This window comes from Sinocyclocheilus grahami, unplaced genomic scaffold, assembly GCF_001515645.1.
Source record: "Sinocyclocheilus grahami isolate Dianchi unplaced genomic scaffold, SAMN03320097.WGS_v1.1 scaffold794.1, whole genome shotgun sequence".
Lineage (NCBI taxonomy): Eukaryota > Metazoa > Chordata > Actinopteri > Cypriniformes > Cyprinidae > Sinocyclocheilus > Sinocyclocheilus grahami.
Window position 1 is genome coordinate 750364 of NW_015505973.1, and position 23969 is coordinate 774332.

A 23969-nucleotide genomic window follows, 5' to 3' on the forward strand; every position below is an offset into this window, starting at 1 on the left:
GAGAGAGAAAGAGAGAGAGAGAGAGAGAGAGAGAGAGGGAGCGAGGGAGAGGGAGAGCGAGAGAGAGAGATAGAGAGAGAGAGAGCATCCGTTCATCCCAATAGTCACTTTCTCTCCTCCTGAGTCCAGATGGTGGTGTACATGTACTTTCTGTTCCAACCATTTGGAGACATGATGTTGCTGGCTGGTGAGGGAAGCTAATTCTTCTAGAAAACATCTAATACATTTATTGATCTGGCTAAAAATTGGACATATTGGACATCATTAAATTAACAAAATGTACTGTAACAGTACCACTGTACAGTGATGGTATCAGATGGTATTACCATGGTATTTTGATATTGATTACATGCTAAGCCAAAAACTTTCAAGATTACCATGATTCTACCATTGTAGGTCAAAAAAAAAACATGGTACAACTAAATTAAAAAAGTCAGACAGTGTTGTTGATTTTAACTAAATAAATAAATCAGAAATAAAATTTTATGCACAAATATTAGATCAAATGAAAGAAAATTAGAAATGTTGACAGCTGAGTCAAATAAAATAAGTTTAAGCTGAAGTAATAAAATTGCTAAAACTGAAATAGATATAAAGGTTACACTTCATTTTAAGGTGTCCTTGTTGCAGTGTAATATTAATTAACTACATGTTCTTACTATATGGTTAGGGTTAGGATTTGGGTTTGGCTTAGGGTTACTTGCATGTAATTATGCATACTTAATTGTTATTATAATAGTAAGTACGTAACGTGCAACAAGGACACCTTTAAAATAAAGTGTTTTTTTGTTCACACACACACACACACTAACAATCCTCAACAAAATTACTAAAACTTAAAACAAAACAAAAATGAAAACTAGAAATATAAAAATAAAAGCTAATTCTCAATGCTTTTAAAAGAAATATACTTTTCTCCCCTGTTAGCAACCATCCAGCACACCACAGCAACCACCTAGCGACCGCATAAAAGTGCTAAAGACCACTCATAACACCTTAGCAACCCCATTACCCTGGCAACCACCTTGAAGACCCTAGCATCATGATGGTGAGTTTTGCACAGGCAAGCACCATTCACATTTTCTTCAGTGAATGTACAAATCTATTGATTCAAATGATTCAAGCGTAAAAAGAACCACAGATGCTATACTTAGATTTAAGCTAAATTTACATTCACATCACAGCCAGAGGAATCCTATAAAGGGCCCTAAGAAGAGCACACAACAGAAACAACCATGAGTCTGAAGGCATTGCTGTGTGAAACTATACACCCTTCTTCTCATGTGTCTGCACTATATTGACCTCCCTGTGAAAGACAGACCTCTATATATCTCACTCACCTTCAGTCTCAATGCTTCACCCGTTTACCAAAATCCTCCCTATAGAAATCAGCCCTGCTTAACCCCTCCCTCTCACGATCTCTCTCTTGCTACTTCCTTAACCTCCTCCCGAACTCGCTCTGTGTTTGCAGTGATGTGTCTGTTATTCAAAGACCCCCATCCTCCTCAAGGGCTGCCTGGCTGGGCATCGGCGGTTAGGACTCCTGCTCCAGAGTCCACAGATGGGGACCTGCAGCGATTTGTGTGGGTAAGAAAACCCGTTAGTCCATGAGCTATCAGTCTTTATCTGATGGATCACTTAATTTTTATTTAAGAGTGTTATGTGAATTTATTAAATTGACCATCGGTTGCCGTTACAGTTATTGTTACCGTGTTTATGCTGTATTTGTAGGGCACTTTTTTATTTAATATTTCTTTATATTGTAATGTAGTAGATATTTTAGCTATATAAAATGGTATGAAGGCTAAGCACTTGCAATCATATTTTAAAACGATACCAGTGATGAATTAGCAGAAAGTTTCACACGATACAAAGTCTTTCAAAGTGAAAATACACAGTAAAATGTAAAACTCAGAATAAAATTCATCATGTCACTTAATTAATAATTGTTAATTTATAATTTACTCCATAAGACCCTTGAGACTGTGATACCTGAATATACTTTTTATAAAATGTTATATAAAATAAATTTATACATAAATTTATAATTTACTCTATAAAACCCATATATATATATATATATATAAACATAAATAGATATACATACTGTATATACATTTATATATAAATGTATCATTTAAACAAAAAAAACCTTGATATGTGAATATGTTTTTTTGTTATTTAATATATTTTTATAAAAAGTATTTAAAAACATAAACATAAATTGTGAGGTTTTTATATATATATTCATTTGATATTTTATTTATTTATTTAATTTATATGTATAAAAATTATGTTTATAAAAAGTATTTAAAAGTAGATAAAAATAGTAAGACTCCAAAACATCCATACGCGCACAAGAAAACAATCATATTTTATTTATGTTTGTATAATGTGCACTTTCCACATTTTTTTTGTTATTTACATCCTCTTACCAAACAGCTTTTTAAAAAAGAGTTTTAACTGGTTTGATCTGAACATAAATCAGTTATTTGACGTGTTGTGTCCTTGGTGTTTTGTCATTTTAATATTTTCTCTAAGAACTACAGGATATTCAGAGGTCTGCTCTGGAAGTCATAAAAGATTGCTTTAAAAATGTGTGGCATTGTTTGTGAGTGCCGTATGTAATCAAGAGACTATGAATTTCAAGACCTCTGTTTCTGTGTCACTCTCATGTTCTCCCTTCCTTTTTAAAAAACAACGAAACCTACGCTCTTTTCCCTGCGTGTCCTGATATGCACGATATTGCTATACTGTCGTCCTTGGGCATACATATGTCTCAGGTGTACCGGCCGAATATGAATAATTGAGCGTGTTCATTAGAGCAAAAACTCCATGGAGAGAGATCTGAAACCTTACACACTGACTCCCTGTACATCCCAGAATGGAAAACAGGGGCCATTTACAGTATACTTCACATGAGACACTGTATATAGTTCATTATTTGGTGAAATCAAATGTTTTCATTATTGTCTACTGTTTGAACAGATATGGATGCTTGCATGGGTAGCTGCCCTAAGGCAGGGGGCAACACATGTGAACTGGTGCAGTAATGGAAAACATTGCTGTTTGGCATTCACATAGTTTGGGCTGTGCTATAAGCCGCAATGTCATGCTTTCAGCTTAAACAGCTTGTATAAGTTATTTCATATGAATCTTTTGAGACCCTAATTCTAGACGGTAGCCTCTGGATGGGAACTATGGAAATCCCTGGAAATCATGCAAGTAAGCTCTTGTTGCATATGAGGAAACAGTGCAAGACCAGTTAAGGCTTTTGTTTTAAGACTTAAATTGTGAATATCAGAATGATTTTAATAAATTTTTTATTTGGCCATTAAGTTTTCTTAACAAGTTTGACTCATTTCACGATCCTGACTCATGAATATGAGATCGTTATAGACAGAGATGTTTTATAAGTGTCTATGATTTAAACTAGCAAAAGAGATTCAATTTTGTGAACCAGTTAAAACTGTTTATTTCAATGAATCAATTCAAAATTGACTCGATTCATTTGCATCATTACTTAAATGAACTTATTAAATCATTACATCATTACTTAGATGGAAATATTATAGTAAAGGTATATGTAAATATTGAAGGTTGTTTATTATGTATTGTAATATTGGTGCATTTAAATTCAAATGATTAAATAATGAGCTCAAGGATGATGGTATAACGATATCATCCATATCAGGACACGTGAGAAATGTTTTAATGGCTGTTTGGTTGAAATTATGGATCCCATGACTGAAAAAAAAAACAAATATCAAAATATATATTGCATAGCACCACAATGCTAAAATATATTAAGATATATATTTCTAGTTATATCACAAAGCCTATCAAATTGTACTTTAGAAAAAAAGGATGGTGATGAGAAATAGGATAATATCCAAAGAGCTCCCCTAGGAAATGTATTAAAGTCTTTCGCTAACAGGCATGTCTAATGCATGAGATCAAGTTTCCATAAAAACTAAACCTCATGAGAAAATGTTATTTCCGCATCATTTATAACAGTTATAATCATTTATAATGTGTGAATATTTGATCACATCTTGAATGTAAAATCATCAGTGTCTTCATATTGAGGAGAGAGGCAATGAGCATTTGAACTGCTTTGTAATTATAATCACTTGGGATTTTTCAACTACTGTCCAGTTAACACAGTTCATCTTTCCTTAGATGCATGCTTTCATGGGAAAAAAAATTGAGTTGTATTTGAATATTGAGTATTGGTGGTACCAGTGAACCCAACTTTTTTAACTAAAGCTAGAGGCAGCATATCATATAAACACACTCGCATAGACCCGTATAAACACACACACACACACACACACACACACACACACACTACTCCTCATTCATTGTGAATCTCTTAAATGAGCGATGATTTGTTTGGAGAGATATTTTCAGAAGGGAGAACAACATTAGTAAAAGTACTTAAAGCATTTCAGGGAAAACCTCTCTTCTGTAACCTAGCACATGCTCACCTGTAGTTAAAGATTTATCATTTATCTGCTTCTTTATCAAAACAATTACAGAGTCACAAAGAGCCATAAAAGTCTCATTACAACATGATGTAACTGTCTGTAATAATGGGATTATGCTCCTCTAGAAGTGGAAATTATAAGATTCTTTTCTAATTTTACCATTGAGACAATACAAAATTAACTTTTTTAACATATTTGTGGATCACTATTAATTCAGAAATGCATTTTGAATTCACATATAGTGTTGTTTTCTTAGTTTTTGCACAGATTAATGTCAAGCTCAACAATTCAACCCTGTTATTGTAAGATAAAATATTTGTATTTTTTTAACTATATATATGGTATCAAGACATGTTTGAATGCAAAGTTTGCCTAACATCCTTTCTACTAAGATGCCTTTATGGTTTTTAAAAGGCACCATTTATTTATTTTTTGCTGCCAAAAGCCAATGCGTGTCGTTTTAGCGGATGTTTGACTTAAATTAAAAATGCCATGTTATTTTTCAGGATACTAATGACAAACAAGCATTGAAGTTATTCAGTATCCTCTTGGTCTCTAAAGCACACTTGAATTTGTTCTTGTTCATTAGACATGACGCTATGGTGCCTTGGAAGTCTGTCTGAAAGCAGATCACTAGGAGGTTCCCTCACACAAACATGCTGCCTGTTAAGTCAGTGACTGACTGGGCAGCAAGACAGCTGCATTTGGCTTCAGACAGCCTCACACATCCTCTGATGTAAATCTCAAAACTTTGCATTTCGCACAGTTTCAAATGAGAGAGATTTGTAAACTAAATGTAGCCATAATGAACCACACTGTATGTCTTTACAAACCTGTATGAGAGCGAGAGGAAGAGAAGATGAGAGGCGAAGAAGTACACTGTGCTTTCCTCTCCTCATTCTGAATTCAGCCATTGGTGCGCTGGGATCACACTCTTTCACCTCTGACATAATGCTCACAACAACATTGCATCTCCAGCCACAGCACTGCTGAGACTGTTCCAGATCTGCTCGCTCCATCCAGCTGTGTGTCACTGGCAGGGTCAGAGCTGTGGCACAGAAAGCTGACATCTGTCCTTAGTGGGGTAGATTGAGGGAGCTGGTCTGCACAACTGGAAATCCAGAAGATATATTTAGAGCATAAGGACAAGGTTGTTCATCTTGAAAATGGCTGTGGCTCTGTGCAACCTTGATGCCCTCTGCAGCTCCACAGGAGAGCGTGGCCTGGCTCTGTTTACTGAACTCCCTTAAATCCACAGCCAAGGTGCTTTGATTCCTCCTCTGTTGGAGGACTTTACTCACTCAGGTTGGTGAAGAGCAGCTTATCGGACATTAATGAAATTAATCTTTTTTGGTTCTGTTTTTTAAAGGACAATTTGGATTAACTCAACTGTATTTCACTTTGAAATTATTTACACTTAAAAAGGTGGTTTTGATTGTACTATTTTTGTCATGTCTTTTTTTTTTTAGGTGTTGACATGTTTGGTTTGGATTTGTTTTATCTTTAGTCTTATCCAAAGATTAGTTGTATCTTGTTTTTAAAGTTTCACATTTTATGCATAGATCATATAATTTTACCCTTCACTCTTAAAAATAAAGGTTCTTTATTGGCATTGATGGTAAAAAAAAAAAATATTTTAAGAATTGTTTACTGAAAGGTTCTTTAGGGAGCAAAAAAAATGTTTTGTGTTGTTGCAGATGCAGATTTTTTTCAAACTCACACAATCAAAACAAAAATATTTTACCATTTCAATATTAATTTGTGCATGTATGATTTATAAAATATAAAAAATAACAAATTGAAAAAATATATAACTAAACCATTTTTAATCATTTAACGCCAAATATTTGAATATTTGTATTTTTTTAACTATATATATATATATATATATATATATATATATATATATATATATATATATATATATATACACACACACACACATTAATTTTTTACATTTATTTCTTAGAGCTAGAAAATAGCAAAAGTAGATAAACTACATTTTCTAAAGGTTAAGTACCTTTAACTGACTATTTGTTTCTTTAGACCATTTTAAAACTGTTTCAAGCATTTCTTGCATCGTATTCTATTCACTGAAATTTATGTAATTTATGTATTTCCTCATTTATGTATTCATAGTTGGGCAGTTGGGCCTAATGGTTAGAGAATCTGACATGTAACCCAAAGATTGTGGGTTCGAGTCTCGGCACCGGCAGGGATTGTAGATCGGGGGAGTGAATGTACAGCACTCTCTTCCACCCTCAATACCACAACTGAGGTGAGACCCTTGAGTAAGGCACCGAACCCCCAACTGCTCACCGTGTGTGTGTACTTGGATGGGATAAATGCAGAGCACAAATTCAGAGTATGGAACGCCACACGTCAGCTCACTTCTTCATTTATGGAAAGAATAACTCCAGTCCGAACAAAGACTCCCACATAAATCCCCAGAAAGGCAAAGATAGATTAAGTAATTATAAGGTGAGAGAAGACCAATCAACACTGCCCTGTCCAGTTCTCACCCACAGCGTGAATTATGTACCACAACATAAACCCTCTCTCATATTGTTTTTTTTTTTTTTGCCAGGAGGAAAGAATGAATGGCTTATGAATAGCCCGCAGTTCAATTCCAATAACAACACAAAAACGGCACACTGCAAATGTGAGATGCACAGTTTGACCCTTTCTATATAAGAAAAGCACCAAAGCGCATTAGCAAAGAAGTTGTTCGTAAAAACCCAATGATGTCATGAGGTAAAAGGAAATATACAGCGCAAAGCGATCATTTCCACTCTCTGCACTTGGGTCTGAAAGCAAATAAACATGTTTGGCACAGAGCTGATCACCTCATCCTCAGGAGGGGGCAGTTATGGGAGTAATCAAAGCTAAACACAGAAGGAAAGGTAGAAAGTGGAAAGATAAGACAAGTAAATGAGGGAGAGTGTTGTGCACTCGTTCCATCTGTCTCTAATTGATTGTTTTTAAACTATGAGGGCAATCTGTCTCTGTCATTAACACAATGACCCGGTAAGAGCACACCAGAGCATAGTAAAATTCCATGCTGAAATGCATTACACCTTCTCTTCTTCATTCTGCACTGCAGACTCCATGTTACAGAAACACAATAAGGTTCTTTTCACATTGATTTCAGTTGTTGGGCAAAGGTTTAGGGTCATATTCAGATACTGGAGTTTTAAGGTTTCCTTCCTGTTCTCTTTCCTTTTACAAGAGGAACTCAGATGCCATGATTGATTGGCCCAATGGCACAGCACCCGGCCAGCGGGAGGATGAGAGCAGTGCTCAGGAGAGGTCAGAGTGTGTGCTGGCTTACATCCCTGTCGTCTACTACAGTACTCTGTTGTGTGTTGGAGTGCCAGGTATGAGATGTGCATTTTAATACCTATTAATATGGGTCAATTAAGACCAGGGTCATGGATCATTGAGAATTGAATTGAGAATGCATTTTAAGTTAAGAATCAAGATACATTTTTGCATTTAATTTAGGGAAGTACGATGGAATTGAGTTTCTGAGTTCACAACAGCCAATTCAAATCAATTTAATAGCTGTCTAATATAAGATCTCTTTAGTTTACCCAAAAATGAAAAATCTGTCATTATTACTTCCCCTCATGTCATTCTAAACTTGTAAGACTTTCTTACTTCTGCAGAACACAAAAACAGACATTTAGAAGAAAGTTTAAAATGTTTTTGTCCATACAATGAAAGTTAAAGGGATCCAAAACATCACTGTATGGACACAAAAATTCTGAGATATTTTACGCAAATGATGACAGAATTGTTATTTTTGGATGAACTATCCAAAGGCTTTTCTACTGTGTGTGGTAAGTAAAGTTTGATGGAAAAAATAACAGCATATGTGTTTGGAACACAATGAATATGAAGGAAAAGAAATCATATTTTCATTTTATTTGATTCAGTTGAGTTAAATTTAAATTTCATTCTGCTGTCCCTTGGGTAATAGAGACATGTCTTTTCTATAAATTGTTTCACTATATAAATGTTTAAAAACACTTAAAATACACGTATGTCCTGTTGTGTCAACCAGCAAAAACAGCACAAATTCACTTGAGTTTAATCTTTTCTTTGTGGAAAATCAGGGTAAAGGTTACCGTGGGCCGCCATGTTCTGTAAATATGACCCCCTAATCTTTTACTTCCCATCAATCCTGCTGTGTCAACTCCCTCCATGCCCTTGATTTCTATCTCTGTCTTATGCCTCTCCCTTCTCTGGCCTCCTTCCCTAACTGTTTATGCTTTGTCAATTCTCCTCTACCTCAATCCTTCTTTCTAATTCCAGTTGTCTCCTTTCCCTAGTGAACATCCTGACGTTGGTGGCTCTTTACCGGCTGTCTGTTCGTACTCAGAAGGCCCTGTATGTGTATCTTCTTGCTCTTACTGGCTCGGACATCCTCAGCCAGCTGTTCATCATCTTCGTGGGCTTCCTGTTGGAAACGGCCGTGTTTCACCGAGACGTCCCTGTGCTGCTGCTGAGGTCGGTCAGTATGATGGAGTTTTCCGCCAACCACGCATCCATCTGGGCCACCGTACCCCTCACGGTGGACCGCTATGTCGCTTTGTGCCACCCACTACTCCACCGGCAGATCAGTTACCCAGCCCGAGCCCGGCGGATCATCGCAGTGGTGCTCACATTGGCGCTAGCATCCGGCGTGCCGTTCTTCTGGTGGTCGGACATGTGGAGGGTCAACCGTGCGCCCAACAACTTGGATACTGCCTTGATTTGGACCCACGTGACTATTATTTATTTTCTTCCATGCTGCATCTTCCTGGTGCTAAACTCCTTGATCATCCTGAGGCTCCGGAAGAGACAGCGACAGCAGAAGTGCCAAGATGAGAGTGGGCAGCAGCTGGCAGTGCCAGGCAAGCTGGGTAAAACCACAGCTATGCTCCTAGCAGTGACTTCTGTGTTTGCTGTACTGTGGGCGCCTCGTACCGCAGTGGTGCTCTACCATCTCTATGTGTCATCGGTGCACAACGATTGGCGGGTACATTTAGCATATGACTTGGCCAACATGTTAGCCATGCTAAACACTGCTGTGAATTTCTTTCTGTACTGTTTTGTCAGCAAACCTTTTAGAGCAGCAGTGAGGGATGTCCTGTTGTTCCGGTGGGGACCGTTGCACCCACGCCGCCCCCTACATCACCAGCGCACTGCTGCCAATGCCTCCACCTCCTCTGTTTCCAGCTCCAAACGTTCCCAACGAGAGCTCACCCCTCTCTCTCCCAAAAGGGCAGACATCAAGATGTAATCCTGCTAAAAGGGATAGTTCACTTAAAAATTAAATTTCTGTTATCATTTAATCACCCTCATGTTGTTCCAAACCTGTATGACTTTTCTTTTTTGTCCATACAGTGACAGTCATTAGGGTACATTAGGGTATGTGGTTTTGGACCCCATTAAACTATTATCTTGAAAAAACTAAATGCTGAAACATTCTTTGGAGTAATGAAAAATAGTCATACAGCTTTGGAATTAAAGTTTAATTCAGTAAATGGTGACAGAATTTAAATTTTTGGGTGAACTATCCTTTTAAGCCCCCAACAAAAGCATAGTATTTTTCTTAGAATTAAGTTTTTTTTAAGAATTCAAATTGGTGGCTTTTATGGATTTAGAAGTTCAAAGTGCGGTCACATTAGTGAAATGTTGCATGCAAAAATGGTCCATTGTCTATAATGTAGCAATGTATGAAGCACAGCTCACAATCACTTTTAAACCAAGCAGCATTCTGTTGGTCAGTGCTGTAAATTCGTTAGACCAACCTGAATACGAGCAAAATCTAATCCTATTGCCATGAGTGGATTTCGTCCATGAAATTTCACAAATTTTTTAAACAACAGTAAATGTCACCTCAGCATTAGATTGTAATTTTGCATGATTGGCATCACCAACAGAATAGAAACAATACTGACTTGTTTCCCACATATTATCCTCATAACGAACAGTCTATAATCCATTCACGCTAATGTGCACCACAGGTACTGTTAATCTGAACGATGTCTTTTCTGACCTCTGGTTAGTAACCCGAGAGATCACAGTTTACGGTCATTAAACAAACGCTGAATAATGCTAACTTTGTCTTGCTGACAAGAAAAGTCAGGTTTGCAGGGCATCATGGACATCTTCCAATCAAGACATAACCATTCCAGAAAAGAGTGTGTTTTGCACTGATCTGCATACGTGTTTTATTTATAGTCGTGTCCTCTGCGGGGACCAGAAAGCATACTACAGTATTTAAGAAACAAAGATAGGCTCATCAAATGAGCATTATATCTTGTCATTTTCCATAAATGGCTATCCTGGGAACAGATTGAAATATGAATACTCCGTCATCATTTATACACCTTTGTGTTGGTCCAACCTTCTTTTGTGAAACACAGGTGGAACACACTTTTCCACATTATGAAAGTAAATAGTGATGCATGCTATCAAGCGCCACAATGACCAAAAAATTTAATAAATTAAATTAAAAAAAAAAAACAAAGGTATCGCAAAACTGGTGTTTTAAAGCCATATGTGAACCTGGACCACAAAACCAGTCTTAAGTCACTGGGGTAAATTTGTAGCAATAGCCAAAAATACATTGTATGGGTCAAAATTATTTTATGCCAAAAATCATTAGGATATTAAGTAAAGATCATGTTCCATGAAGATATTTTGTAAATTTCATACTGTAATTATATTAAAACTTAATTTTTTTATTAGTAATATGCATTGCTAAGAACTTCATTTGGACAACTTTAAAAGCGATTTTCTCAGTATTTCGATTTTTTTGCACCCTCAGATTCCAGATTTTCAAATAGTTGTATCTCGGGCCAAATATTAACAAACCATACATCAATGGAAAGCTTATTTATTCAGCTTTCAGATTATGTATAAATCTCAATTTCGAAAAATTGACCCTTATGACTGGTTTTGTGGTCCAGGGTCACATACAATATAGCTTTGTGTGAGAAAACAGCTGAAATTGTATTCATTATATGAAAAACCTTAAGTTTCTTTAAATTTGCATACATTTAAATATGACACCAACACATATTACATAAGTTTTGACATCTATGATTATGGCCATGTCACATTGACATCAAAAATAGGATGAGTGATCCAAACAGTTAAAAAAAAATCGCTTTTTACCATTGGTAGATAGAAAGCAATACAGATTCAGAATAACATAAGGATGTGTAAATGATGACAGATTTATATTATTTTTGAGTGAATTTTCCATTTAACTGTATTTTGATATTGTAAGAATATGTGTCATGTATTTAGTGTTTTTATAAATGTTGCTCATTTTGCAGATGAATGAAGTTCTTTAAACACATAAAATAGTGTTTCAGTAACAGTCTTGTCTCATTCATTTATGATCTATCATTCCATACTATAAAATATTTTTTGGGTAGATTTGAAGCCATATTAAATCTACTCATCTTAATGCACTATACGCTACATCATTTTCCATTTGAATGTAATTAGCATTTTATTTTCTGATCAAACTTAAGACATGGTTCCATAATGTTCATAATAATTGTTCATAATGTTCTGATCGAGAACTTTCTTGCAGTTGTAGGTTATGTTGCATGACTAAATGAAACCCTTTCAGAGCCCATGAAGCAGAGCAAGATGGCTGACCTTTTTAACCCCAGTGTGCAAACTGCACTCGCTGGCTTAGATGTTTATTTTCAGTGCATGGCGACTGGATGAGGCTTTAAAAGGGGCTTCGACGTGGGAACATGAGTGAAGACACCACTGTACAAACAGACCCATCTGAGGAGCTCAGGCTGAACTGCTGAACAAAGCCAGCCTTGAGCTTCTGTGCACCCATGCAGCAACAACAAAAATTTCCATTTGCTAGGATTCACCAGGATCACCAGAGATGTGCTGGGGTCAATTATATTACTCCGTAATTTGTTATCTGATCAGATATCATGCAGTACTTGCCAGCATGTACTTAAGAAGAACAGATTCAGATCTTCAGAGTCAGCTCAATCTAAATGCAATGAAATATGTGATACAATTACCAAAGTCTTGATGTTTTCACGTACACACTTAACCAGTTGTATATAAAATTTATTTTTACTTTAAAAGCCTGTGCGTCAGTTTTCCCATTGAGTTTAAATCTGAATAAATCTGATGGAAGAGAGACTGCAAGAGTCAATTATATCAGTCCTTGACTTTACAAATGATAATTCAATTTGTTTTAAATGCCTTTTTATGACTAGTGATTTAATGAAGCATACTTTTGGCTAAAAGGTACATTGAAAGCTTTGACTTAATTATTCTGGTGAATTAGAGATGAACGTTTTTAACCTTTAAAAAATAACTAACTCACTTATTATCTAGAGCTTTAGTTATGAACTCTTCGCTTGTCCTTTTAGTGCACTTGTGTTTCTCAGCACCCAGTGTTGCATCCTGTGTCTCTTTCCTTTTTTCTTTCTTGCTCTCTCTCCCCCTTCTCAATCATGAGAGAGGGAGCCTCTGGCCCTGCAGATGTTATCAGATGTTGTCTCTTAGAAAAAAGTCCCCCGCTGCATCACGAACACAGATGCCGGAGTAGAAAGCACATCTATCGTTAAAGCCTCAATACGAGCAGACGGCTGACAGCACAAGAAAGAGTCTGAATACTTAAGACAATAAATAACCTGGTCTGTTTGAGGTCAGCTTTAGATTTGCTTAGCTTTATGCAGCTGCAGAACATGGATTTGTCCTTGATGAATGCATCAGTTTTGCCACTTTACCTACATTATCTGTTAAGGTCAACATGAAATGACATTCACAACCATGTACACTGGGAAAAAGGTGTAGGATTTAGTTTGAAACATTTAATATTTTCACTCAGAAATTGCTAGTAAATTTCACAGATAATTACAAAGAAACAGCGAGAAATACATTGAATAAAATGTGAAATTTAGAAGTGGAAAGACTGAAATAGTATTTTTTTATTTATTTTGTAAAACATACTCCAGTCAATAAACTTAAAAAAAAAAAGATTTTTTACACTGTATATTTCGCTACGATAGCTTGATTTATTTATTTATTTTTCCATTGGAAATTGATTGGATTATGAAAAGTAGGAGTTTTATGCCACAGTTTTCTGTCAGTTTCAAGAGGTTAAAATGTGTCTGCTTAGTGTGGATCTAAAAGTAGCTATGCATTCTAACTAAACTGGCTAAAAAATGTCTGTGGTTCCCATAAGCAAGGATGACAGATGGCGTTCTTACTGAATTCACTGTAAGATTAAGACATTTTTTTTAACTTTTGATTAATGTGCACTAACTCATGCACAATAAGACCAAGAATGTATAAAAAATAAATGGGGTTGAGTGTGATTCCATGTTGATGGTTTTAAATGATCTACAGCAGATAATTTAATGAAATTAAAAGTTTTTTTGGTGATGTCTGGCAGATGAGAACTGCCAAACTGTTCATCAATGATGTAACGCGATATATTTTAGCCTTTTCTTTTGTGAAATATGACTTAATCTTGTGTCACTAAACATGTTTCTGTGTGATGTGGTGTAAGAGGATAACTGCTGAACTTTACAGATATCCTCACAAAATGGTGTATGGCACTAGCATGATATACTGCCCCTTAAAGAAGTCGTGTTATTGTTCATGGTTTACATAGTGGCACACAAGCTTTCCTTCGGTTGTGTTATCAAATATGTGCACTGATAATAACTGATTCATTGTTTTTACATTTCAATCATACTGATAGGAAATTATATGTCTATGAGGATCTATTTATCTGGAGTCCTTAAAAAATCTAATAAAAGCACTCAAACTTAAAGCTGTTGCATTTCAGTGATGGAAGCATTCAAAATTCAAGCCTATAAGATCAGTTGTGATACGTGCTGAGCTTTCTTTGACTTTTTTTCCGTTCTTTCCTTCTTGCTGTCAAAAAAGGAATGAAAGCACACTGTGCAATACAGTATCCTGTAACGTGAGCAGAACACATCACACCTCACACTCCAACAGTGAGTGAGTGACGTGACATGTGGCCCATACTCGGAATTAGTGAACACACACAAACCGTCCGGGAGCAGTTGGGGGTTCGGTGCCTTGCTCAAGGGCACCTCAGTCGTGGTATTGAAGGTGGGAGAGAGCGCTGTACATTCACTCCCCCCACCTACAATTCCTGCCTGTACGAGACTCGAACCCACAACCTTTGGGTTACGAGTCCGACTCTCTAACCATTAGGCCACGACTTCCCACGACTCCCCAACAGCACACCAGACAGGAAAACAAGCAATGAGTCTGCTAGTTCTCCGTCTCCAGCATATCATAATTGTAACAGAAATGGACAAAGTCCTCTATATAGTATACTACACAATACAACCAGATGTAGATTAAGATGTATATATAAAACAGCATATTCAGCTGTATTGAGCTGCAATCAGATAAATAAATATAAGGCTGTATAGGTAGAGCAAAAGGGGATCAAGAGCAAGACATCTGACCACAGGTTGCTTCCATGCTGTCTTGTCACTGCTGCAATAAACAATACGGGAATTGCAGAAGAAAAAAAACGTTGCACAGTACATGTGGAAAAATATCAAACACACTAGATTAATCTGTAGACAATTTGAGGAGTAGTGCTCACTCGTGAGCAGTCGAGCAAGTTCCACTAGATCAGGGGTGCCCAAACTCGGTCCTGGAGGGCCGATGTCCTGTAGAGTTTAGATCCAACCCCAATTAGACACACCTGAACCAGCTAATCAAGCTCTTACTATGCATACTAGAAACTTCCCAGCAGGTGTGTTGAGGCAAGTTGGACGTTGCACAGTACATGTGGAAAAATATCAAACACACTAGATTAATCTGTAGACAATTTGAGGAGTAGTGCTCACTCGTGAGCAGTCGAGCAAGTTCCACTAGATCAGGGGTGCCCAAACTCGGTCCTGGAGGGCCGATGTCCTGTAGAGTTTAGATCCAACCCCAATTAGACACACCTGAACCAGCTAATCAAGCTCTTACTATGCATACTAGAAACTTCCCAGCAGGTGTGTTGAGGCAAGTTGGAGCTAAACTCTGCAGGACACCGGCCCTCCAGGACCGAGTTTGGGTGCACTAGATGAATAGGTAATGATTATATAATGATTTTCCACTAGGTGGCAATGTACACACACTTTTAGAAATATAAAATTCCCAAATTATTAAGTTTTGATAATGCGAGTTTTGGCCTATTTTAAATGGGCAGCATAAGCAAGGGAAGATTCAATTTGTGTCTTCGTTTTGCCTCGATACTTTTTCCAAGTTCAGATCGTCTTTTCATCTCTGCTCAGACCCAGAAGAAAGCACAAATAAAGAGAAACAAAGCCATTGTCAGCTTTACCTGTGTAAGCTGGTGCTGGGGTAGTAGAGCAAAGCTACGCAGCAAGCACTGAGGCCTCAAATGACCAGAGCCTATAGTAAAGTTAGTAATGGCTATTGTAATGTGCTGTGTGGATAGACAGATGAAGCGGACAAAATATGAACTCCACCATAAGTAGCTCAGTAAGGTGCCACTATGATACTTTCCCTCTCAGTTAGTTAGTTTTTTCCAGATAGTGAAAGCGAGAGCAGGCGAGCTCGAGAGGGACGTGTATGACGTGCATGGCATGCATGTGTGCGCGAGCGAGTTTGAGTTGGAGTCACATCACTATCAAAACTCGTCAAGTGTTTGCCCTAGACTATCCTTGAAGCGTTTTGAAGGTTTGTTTGCCTGGGATACAAAGGGAACATTGTTTTTTTTTTGGTTTCGTCAGGGTTTAATACCTCACCTCAGCTCTCTGGCACATTGTGGCGTCGCGATGGCTTACTCATTTTCATGCACTTGCTGGAATAGGTAAATTGTGCTCGTATACCAAAGAGTGACAGAGAAACCACACAGTATCTACGTCTGACTGTAAAAGGTGAGCTAGTTTTGTTATTTTCGTGTGCATCTCCGTGATTTCGTAAACAGATTTGCACTTTTACAATATGTTTGTGTTTTGTACTTTAATTTATTGTGTTCGTTGTAGCTTTTTGATATTAATTACATGCGCTTTGGGGTTTTTTTTATTTTTATAAATGTGCATGTGCTTTGTTTTGTTTATGAATGTGTTGGTGAAAATAACACGATTATATAGACACCACCCAGTAACGTTTTACTTTGGGCGTTGTTGCACATGTTTTACTGCGGTTTTATTAATGCTATTAGGGATATTAATCAACTCAAATTCAGCTTCATCTGTCAAATTATCCCGTTATATTTAAGCAATGAAGAGAATCTTTGTTCACCTGCTCAGGTGAGACGCCTGCCTGTGCTGCGCTCTGATTGGTGCGGTGTAACGGACTGAATGATGTGATTGGCTCAAACGGCTGTATGTCAAAATGAGTTCGTTTAATCGCATGGATAAAATGCCGAAAAGAACGAAAAATGCTAAAACCATGATGTTACTGAAAATGTCATATTTAATCACTACATTTGATATTGCTGTTAGCACTATATATTTGAGGGGATGTGTGTTGAATATTCTAAATATAGGTAGGCTACTGTATGTTAAAGCTATTTAAATTCATTTTCAAAGAAGGAAAGAGCATAGTATGTAAATTAAGTAGGAAGAGCTACAAGGAACGCATTATAAATACTCTGCACTGGAACTATTTCCCAAAAATGTGGAAAACCCCACAAGCCATTTGACTTTTAAAGCACATGTTTTACTGCGGTTTTATTAATGCTATTAGGGATATTAATCAACTCAAATTCAGCTTCATCTGTCAAATTATCCCGTTATATTTAAGCAATGAAGAGAATCTTTGTTCACCTGCTCAGGTGAGACGCCTGCCTGTGCTGCGCTCTGATTGGTGCGGTGTAACGGACTGAATGATGTGATTAGCTCAAACGGCTGTATGTCAAAATGAGTTCGTTTAATCGCATGGATAAAATGCCGAAAAGAACGAAAAATGCTAAAACCATGATGTTACTGAAAATGTCATATTTAATCACTACATTTGATATTTCTGTTAGCACTATATATTTGAGGGGATGTGTGTTGAATATTCTAAATATAGGTAGGCTACTGTATGTTAAAGCTATTTAAATTCATTTTCAAAGAAGGAAAGAGCATAGTGTGTAAATTAAGTAGGAAGAGCTACAAGGAACGCATTATAAATACTCTTCACTGGAACTATTTCCCAAAAATGTGGAAAACCCCACAAGCCATTTGACTTTTTTAAAAATTGATTTCTCCTTATTCTAGTTTAGAACTTAAAATAATAGAATGCTTGTTGAATGTTTCATGAATTGATATATTGTTAACATATTTATGGTAGAAACGTAATGCTGAAAAACTGTAATCCTCTGCTGGAGCTTGGCTATAACATTAGAGAACTCCTTGTTTCAACCATCCAGCAGGTGAACAACTCCCAGACCTTGAGTTCATGTTATGTTTATTTTTAAGGCCCTACACGGTGTTCATCAGTTCAGCCACCTTTTTACCTTGTATGCCTGTGTTAATGTTGTGATTTTCAGAGAGAGTTCTTCCAGTGCAAGAGTCAAACAAATTAAGTTTATGTACTAATATAAGTAGTCTTTATCCATCTCATATGAAAACACCTGGCTTCAGTAAAGCACGAACTGTACTGTAGCTGTTCCTGAGGGAAAGTATCAGATTTTGTATATTTTTCACTTCCTGATATCACTTCAAGGTTTTGAAAGTGGAACTAAGAAAATCAATATTTTTAAAAAAGTCGAATTAATTATTAACAGACAAATCTGCATAAGCTCCAAGTGTAGAAATGCTACACTTAATGATCCTGCACTTAATGATTAATTTTTGCTCTTCATGTGTGGTCACACTAGATGAATCAGTCCCATTCAGGCAGTGAATCATGAATGAGATCATAACTGAATTCCTCACTAAACGATTCATTTTTTTGGACATTCAAAATGAACCAGGAACCTGTAGAATGATGTGCACATTAGGTTTGTGAGTTTTAAATCCGTCTGTTTACTGCCTGTTTGTTCATATCACAACACATATATTCACAATAATTTAGAAAACAGTAAGATATTTAATTTAAATCATGATTTAAATTATGTAATCCTGTTGCCCATAATGATTGCAATGTCCGAAGTAATTTTGTATGCTCAAAGTCTAGAGAGTTCACACCTTTAGAGAGCCAACCTAATGGCCAGGGTGGTCCTCCCTTGTGGAGGATGAACATGTGAGTGAAATTTTAATTGATTTGATATCGTTACGATCTTGACATTGTCACTCCCTTACTGGGTGTGTAAGGGGAGGATTTTGAGCCAATATCACTCAGTATCTTGTGACTCTTAATTGTATGCTCATTCTTTCTTTTCTCTCTTAGGTGCTGGAAACCATGGATAACCTCACTTCCAAATCCCAACATTTTCATCTTCTGCTCTTCATCACTCTATGCGTCTTTCCTGGATCACTGGGCCAGACTTCAATCCCCAGGGGCTGTGGAGATGATGTGGACTCGTTGTATTTCAACCTCTGTGACCTGACTGCAGTCTGGGGTGTTGTAGTTGAGTCATTTGCAGCAACTGGTTTGGTGGCCACCCTGATTCTTCTGATCGTGCTGCTAGCCAGCCTTCCCTTCGTCACTGACAGGAAGTGGCGCAGTTCGTTAGGGCTTCACACAGGATTCGTCATCTTCACATTTGGACTGTTCGCCCTCACATTCGCCTTCATTGTTGGGAAGAACTTCGCCACATGTGCGTCACGCCGTTTTCTGTTCGGTGTGCTGTTCGCTGGCTGCTTCTCTTGCCTTCTCATGCAAGCCGTGAGGTTGAACATACTGGCCAGGAGGAATTCGGCACCCAGAGGTTGGGTTTGGTGCTTGGGGGCTCTGGGGCTCTGGCTGGTAGAAGTTGTCATCAACACCGAATGGCTAATCATTACTATTGTGCGATACCCAACTAATGTCACCGGAATTCTGGCTTCTGCTACTGCTGTTCCCTGTAATATCGAAAACCAGGATTTTGTCATGGCGCTCATTTACGTTCTAAATCTACTATTGGCGGTTGTGGTGGCATCCTTACCCATATTGGCAGGCAAGCACAAGCGTTGGCGCAAAGATGGAGCCCTCATCCTGGTCACAGGACTGTTTTCGGTGGGCATCTGGGTGGCGTGGATTGTCATGTATGTGTATGGGAATGCAAAGAACGGTGGGCCGACATGGGACGATCCCACATTGGCTATAGCATTGGTTTCAAACGCATGGGTGTTTCTGCTACTCCAGACGGTGCCGGCGGTGTGTAGCCTGAGTGAGGAAGATGAAGATGCAGCTGTTGAGGAAAATCTGTACCCCAGCAGAGGGTACGAGAACATTTTGAAGGAGCAAAGTGCACAGAGCATATATATGGAAAATAAGGCCTTCTCTATGGATGAGCCTAAGGCAGGTAAATGCAAGCTTTTGAATTTTTCCTTTGTATTCTTCTTAACTTTATTATCTTTGCTTTGAAGTTATCTAACTTTACAAGCTAGTTTTTATTGGGGATCCAAAATATATTTGTCTATATAGTTATCAGGAAATATTAGTGTGTTTTTATGAGCATTAGGCTGATTGGAACCAGATAATATACGTTTTTAAAGATATAAAAAAGTGCCAAACCATTAATGATATTTTTACTGTACATTTATTAATCTATTTAATTTCTTCTTCTTTTTTAATCAGATAAAACTTTATATTTTTGTCCAGTTTTTAGTAATGTAATTGTCTTCGTTGCCACATGATCCTTCAGAAATCATTTTAATATGCTGATTTGGTGCTCAACAAACATTTCTTATTATTATAAATGTTGAAAACAGTTGTGCCGCATTATATTTTTGTGGAAACAGTGGTACTTTTTTTCCGGATTTTGTAATATTGTGAAAGCCATTACTGTCACTTTTGATTAATTTAATGCTTACTTTCTGAATAAAAGTATAAATTAATTTCTTTAAAAAAAAAAAAATCTTACTGACCCCAAACCTTTGAACGGTAGGTTATCTGTGATCATTCTTTACACAATGATTCTGGTTCCGTCATAATTCTAATCGCACTTTGCATTTGACAGATGCAATCCTGAAATTATCTTTGTATGTCTGTGCAGTTTTTATGTTCAGTATAAGTATTCAGATAGATAGTTCTAAATAACTATTTCTTCTCTGTGCAAGTACTATAGTTGATCTGTAGCAGACAGTTTACGCTGACACCCACTATAACGCCTCTTGTGGAAACACTGAAAGTGTAAGGGATACTTGTTGCATCATGGGGTATGTTCTGACATGTCATAACAAGTCAGTGTGTGAAATTAGGTCTTTAAAGGTAAAAGATGTTCCAGCACTGTTAATGGAACCAAACATCATGAAAATCATTCTGATCAAGTATTTTAAAGAATGAATTCTGAATTCCTAACTCTAATTACTATTATTTATGGATCTGAAACATCTTCGACATTGTGTATGTAGCTTTGCACCTTTAATTTGTGCCATTTCAAACTCTCCATGCAGTGATTCTGAATTAAACTAATCGTGCCAATTATATAATCCAGAAACCCAATATGTCTGTGAATGTTAACATAAACACTGAGAGGAGAGGGAGCGTGTGACTTTGAGAGAGGACAATGTTGCAGAACATGCTGGAAACAGGGCTGAATTTCACGATAACTTCTGCTTACACCCCTGAATTTGATATGCTGATGTTTGAATCCACTCAGTCTAATATCTGATCATACCACACTGAACACACCACACTGTTCATCCGTCCTGTCTTCCTCTCTCTCGCTGTCTTCTCACTATCTGTCTGTCCCTGCCTATGTCTCTTTCTCTCTTTGTCTTTGCACCTAGGGCTGGGTATCGAGTTCGATACTTTTTAGGCACCGACCGAATTGCCTCGATACCATCAAGTATCGAAAAACGTCTCGTTGTTCGGAACCAAATTTCGATACCTAAGCAGGGCCGGATTATCCAATGGGCACAGGCCCAGGGGCCCATGCGCACTTGGGGCCCAAGCGAGGGGAAAAGTGTCTTTACATTAAGTGCAAATAGCATGCTTGTTGGCAAACGCTATTTACAGTAACTCCGCCCACCAATGTCTGGTTGACTCTCAATATTAAAAAAGATGCATTGACTTCAATGGCTTTAGTGGTGTAGGTAGTAGAGTGTCAGACTCGCAGAATTACTTTTTGACTCCGCCACTATATGGGCCTCATTCATGAAAAATTGTGTAAATCGTTCATAAAGCCGTTCTGACAAACTTTCGAACTCATGAAAATGTTCGTATTTTCAAAATGTTAGTTGGTACGAAAGACATGTACACTTGCTCATGTGTTAATGGTGCGTAAAACATTGTGTTTGCGTTTTGATGCACAGCCATCATAATATTTTATAAGTTAATTTGCTCTGGTTTTTTTTTTTTTTTGGTGTAGGTAGTAGAGTGTCAGACTCGCAGAATTACTTTTTGACTCCGCCACTATATGGGCCTCATTCATGAAAAATTGTGTAAATCGTTCATAAAGCCGTTCTGACAAACTTTCGAACTCATGAAAATGTTCGTATTTTCAAAATGTTAGTTGGTATGAAAGACATGTACACTTGCTCATGTGTTAATGGTGCGTAAAACATTGTGTTTGCGTTTTGATGCACTGCCATCATAATATTTTATAAGTTAATTTGCTCTGGTTTTTTTTTTTTTTTGGGACCTGAGACTATGGTTGATTACTGTTCAACTTTGGGTAAAACGCAGCACTCGTCACTGTCACAAGCCGTCCAATCAATGGGACAAATGCTACCGACCAACCATCCTACTTGTACAACGACTGAGCAACAATGGAGAAGTTAATATTACTGGTTACTGCATTTTTATATTCAGTTATATTCTTCGAAATGAGATACTGGTAATACGTAACTGGCGTGAATATTCCACATCATAGCAACCAAATCTTTAGCTGGAAAAATGCTGTGCCACCAAAGAGTTCTCAAGGGCCACCAGCTGGCCATTTTCAGAAGAGCACCTGGCTAAAAATGCTTTGATGGACACGTTCATTTGAATATTTATTGTTAGGCATATGGCGCTTTTTTTCTTTTTTTTTGCATTTATGAAATATACTGGAGCCAAACCTGAGAAGGGAGTCCAGAATATTCCACTGTGTTCCTGGACACGTAATTTACATAACTGTGTAATTCATAGGCGGGGATTATGTTCAGGCAGCGGCTGTTTGCACTAAGTGTAAATAGCGATAGAGGCTATTTACACTAAGTGCAAATAGCAATAGATGCTATTTACACTGTTAAAATAGCAACACATTTTACCATCTGCGCTACTGAAGCTGATATTGATGATTGTCTTTCGTAATGTTGACCAGCCTAATCACACGTTGGTGGGCGGAGTTAGTGTAAATAGCCTCTGCCAACAAGGCGGGCTATTTGCACTTAGTGAAATAGACACTCCCGCTGCGTTCCATTCGGAAGGGCTCATCCCTATGCCCTAATCCCTTTAAAAGGGGTTCACCCTTCGGAGTGAGAGCTTCGAAGGATTTAGGGGACCAAACAACTGTTTCTTGAAGTGCCCTTCTGCTTGAGGTGCCGTCATCATGCAAAGAATCTGCGCAAAGGATCATGGGAGCCCGAAGTGTCCATCAGTTTGTATGAAAAACGTACCCTTTGAAATCCTTCATTCCAAAGGACCCTTTGAATTGGCCAGTTTTGAGCACTTCGGTTTGGAAAGACCCTTCAATATGGCGGCTATGATTGCTTTCACTCCGAAGCTCCGAAGTGCCATTCGGAGGGCGATATATCCCGTTTGGAACGCACCAACCGTTATGTTTATTGTGAACGAGCGTGCACACGCGCCCTATTTACGAATGATTGGAATTCATTCACATACTATCAAATCTGATGTTTACGAAGCGTTTGTGAATCTGGAGGAGAGTTTTCGGGAAGGTCTGTTTTACGGGCAGATTACTTTGAATTTACTCACATATTTACGCAAGTTTCATGAGTCCCCATGTTATTATTCTGTTAATATACAAAAATACTGAGGTGCAAATAGTATCTGCCAATATAAGGTACAGATAGCATAATTACTATTTACACATTGCAAACATTGCTGCTGGTCCAGGAAAGCATTGTTGCAATGTGATGTAAATCCTGTATGATAGAGGGTGCGATCATAGACTGTAACCTGTGAGTGTAAATCCTGTATAAGCTAGAGGTGTTTCCAACAATTAGTACCCTATAATTTAAAACCTTGATTGTGCACATGTGCATGTGTGGATGTGAGGGGCCCGACAAGACATTGTGCCCAGGGGCCTAAGGGGTTAATCTCATCAGCGTCAGTGAGCCAATAAGCCTGCAGCACTAGCCGGTGTGTTCGACTAGAAGAGGTGCAGAGCAGATCGATCATCCGCAAGAGCGATTCGAAAGCGCACGGAGCAGTCTGCTCTCTTTAGCTCTCGTGGTACTGTAATAC

The 23969-nt window shown here is 37.7% G+C and overlaps 2 protein-coding genes across 4 annotated transcripts in view; both read left to right on the top strand.

Moving 5' to 3' along the window:
* Positions 1-7734: 7734 nt before the first annotated feature.
* On the top strand, positions 7735-9789 carry LOC107561843 (probable G-protein coupled receptor 142). The gene is made up of 2 exons (XM_016246338.1): positions 7735-7867; positions 8825-9789. The coding sequence occupies exons 1-2, from the start codon at positions 7735-7737 to the stop codon at positions 9775-9777; spliced, it is 1086 nt and encodes a 361-aa protein (XP_016101824.1). The 3' UTR covers positions 9778-9789.
* Positions 9790-16168: 6379 nt separating this feature from the next.
* The window catches only part of LOC107561844 (G-protein coupled receptor family C group 5 member C-like), a 17515-nt gene continuing 9714 nt past the window's right edge, over positions 16169-23969 (top strand). For 2 of the 3 annotated variants that reach the window (XM_016246340.1, XM_016246339.1), the window contains exons 1-2: positions 16171-16417; positions 18861-19917. In XM_016246340.1, the coding sequence (XP_016101826.1) occupies positions 18873-19917 (1045 nt within the window). In that variant the 5' untranslated portion in view covers positions 16171-16417; positions 18861-18872. Of the gene's footprint in view, positions 16418-18860; positions 19918-23969 lie in introns of all 3 variants that reach the window. The other variant, XM_016246341.1, reaches the window with a different exon arrangement.

Coding starts and splice junctions, on each gene's coding strand:
- LOC107561843 (XM_016246338.1), top strand. CDS start 7,735: ATGATTGATTGGCCCAATGGCACAGCACCCGGCCAGCGGGAGGATGAG. Junction 7,868..8,824: donor GTTGTGTGTTGGAGTGCCAG/GTATGAGATGTG, acceptor TCCTTTCCCTAG/TGAACATCCTGACGTTGGTG.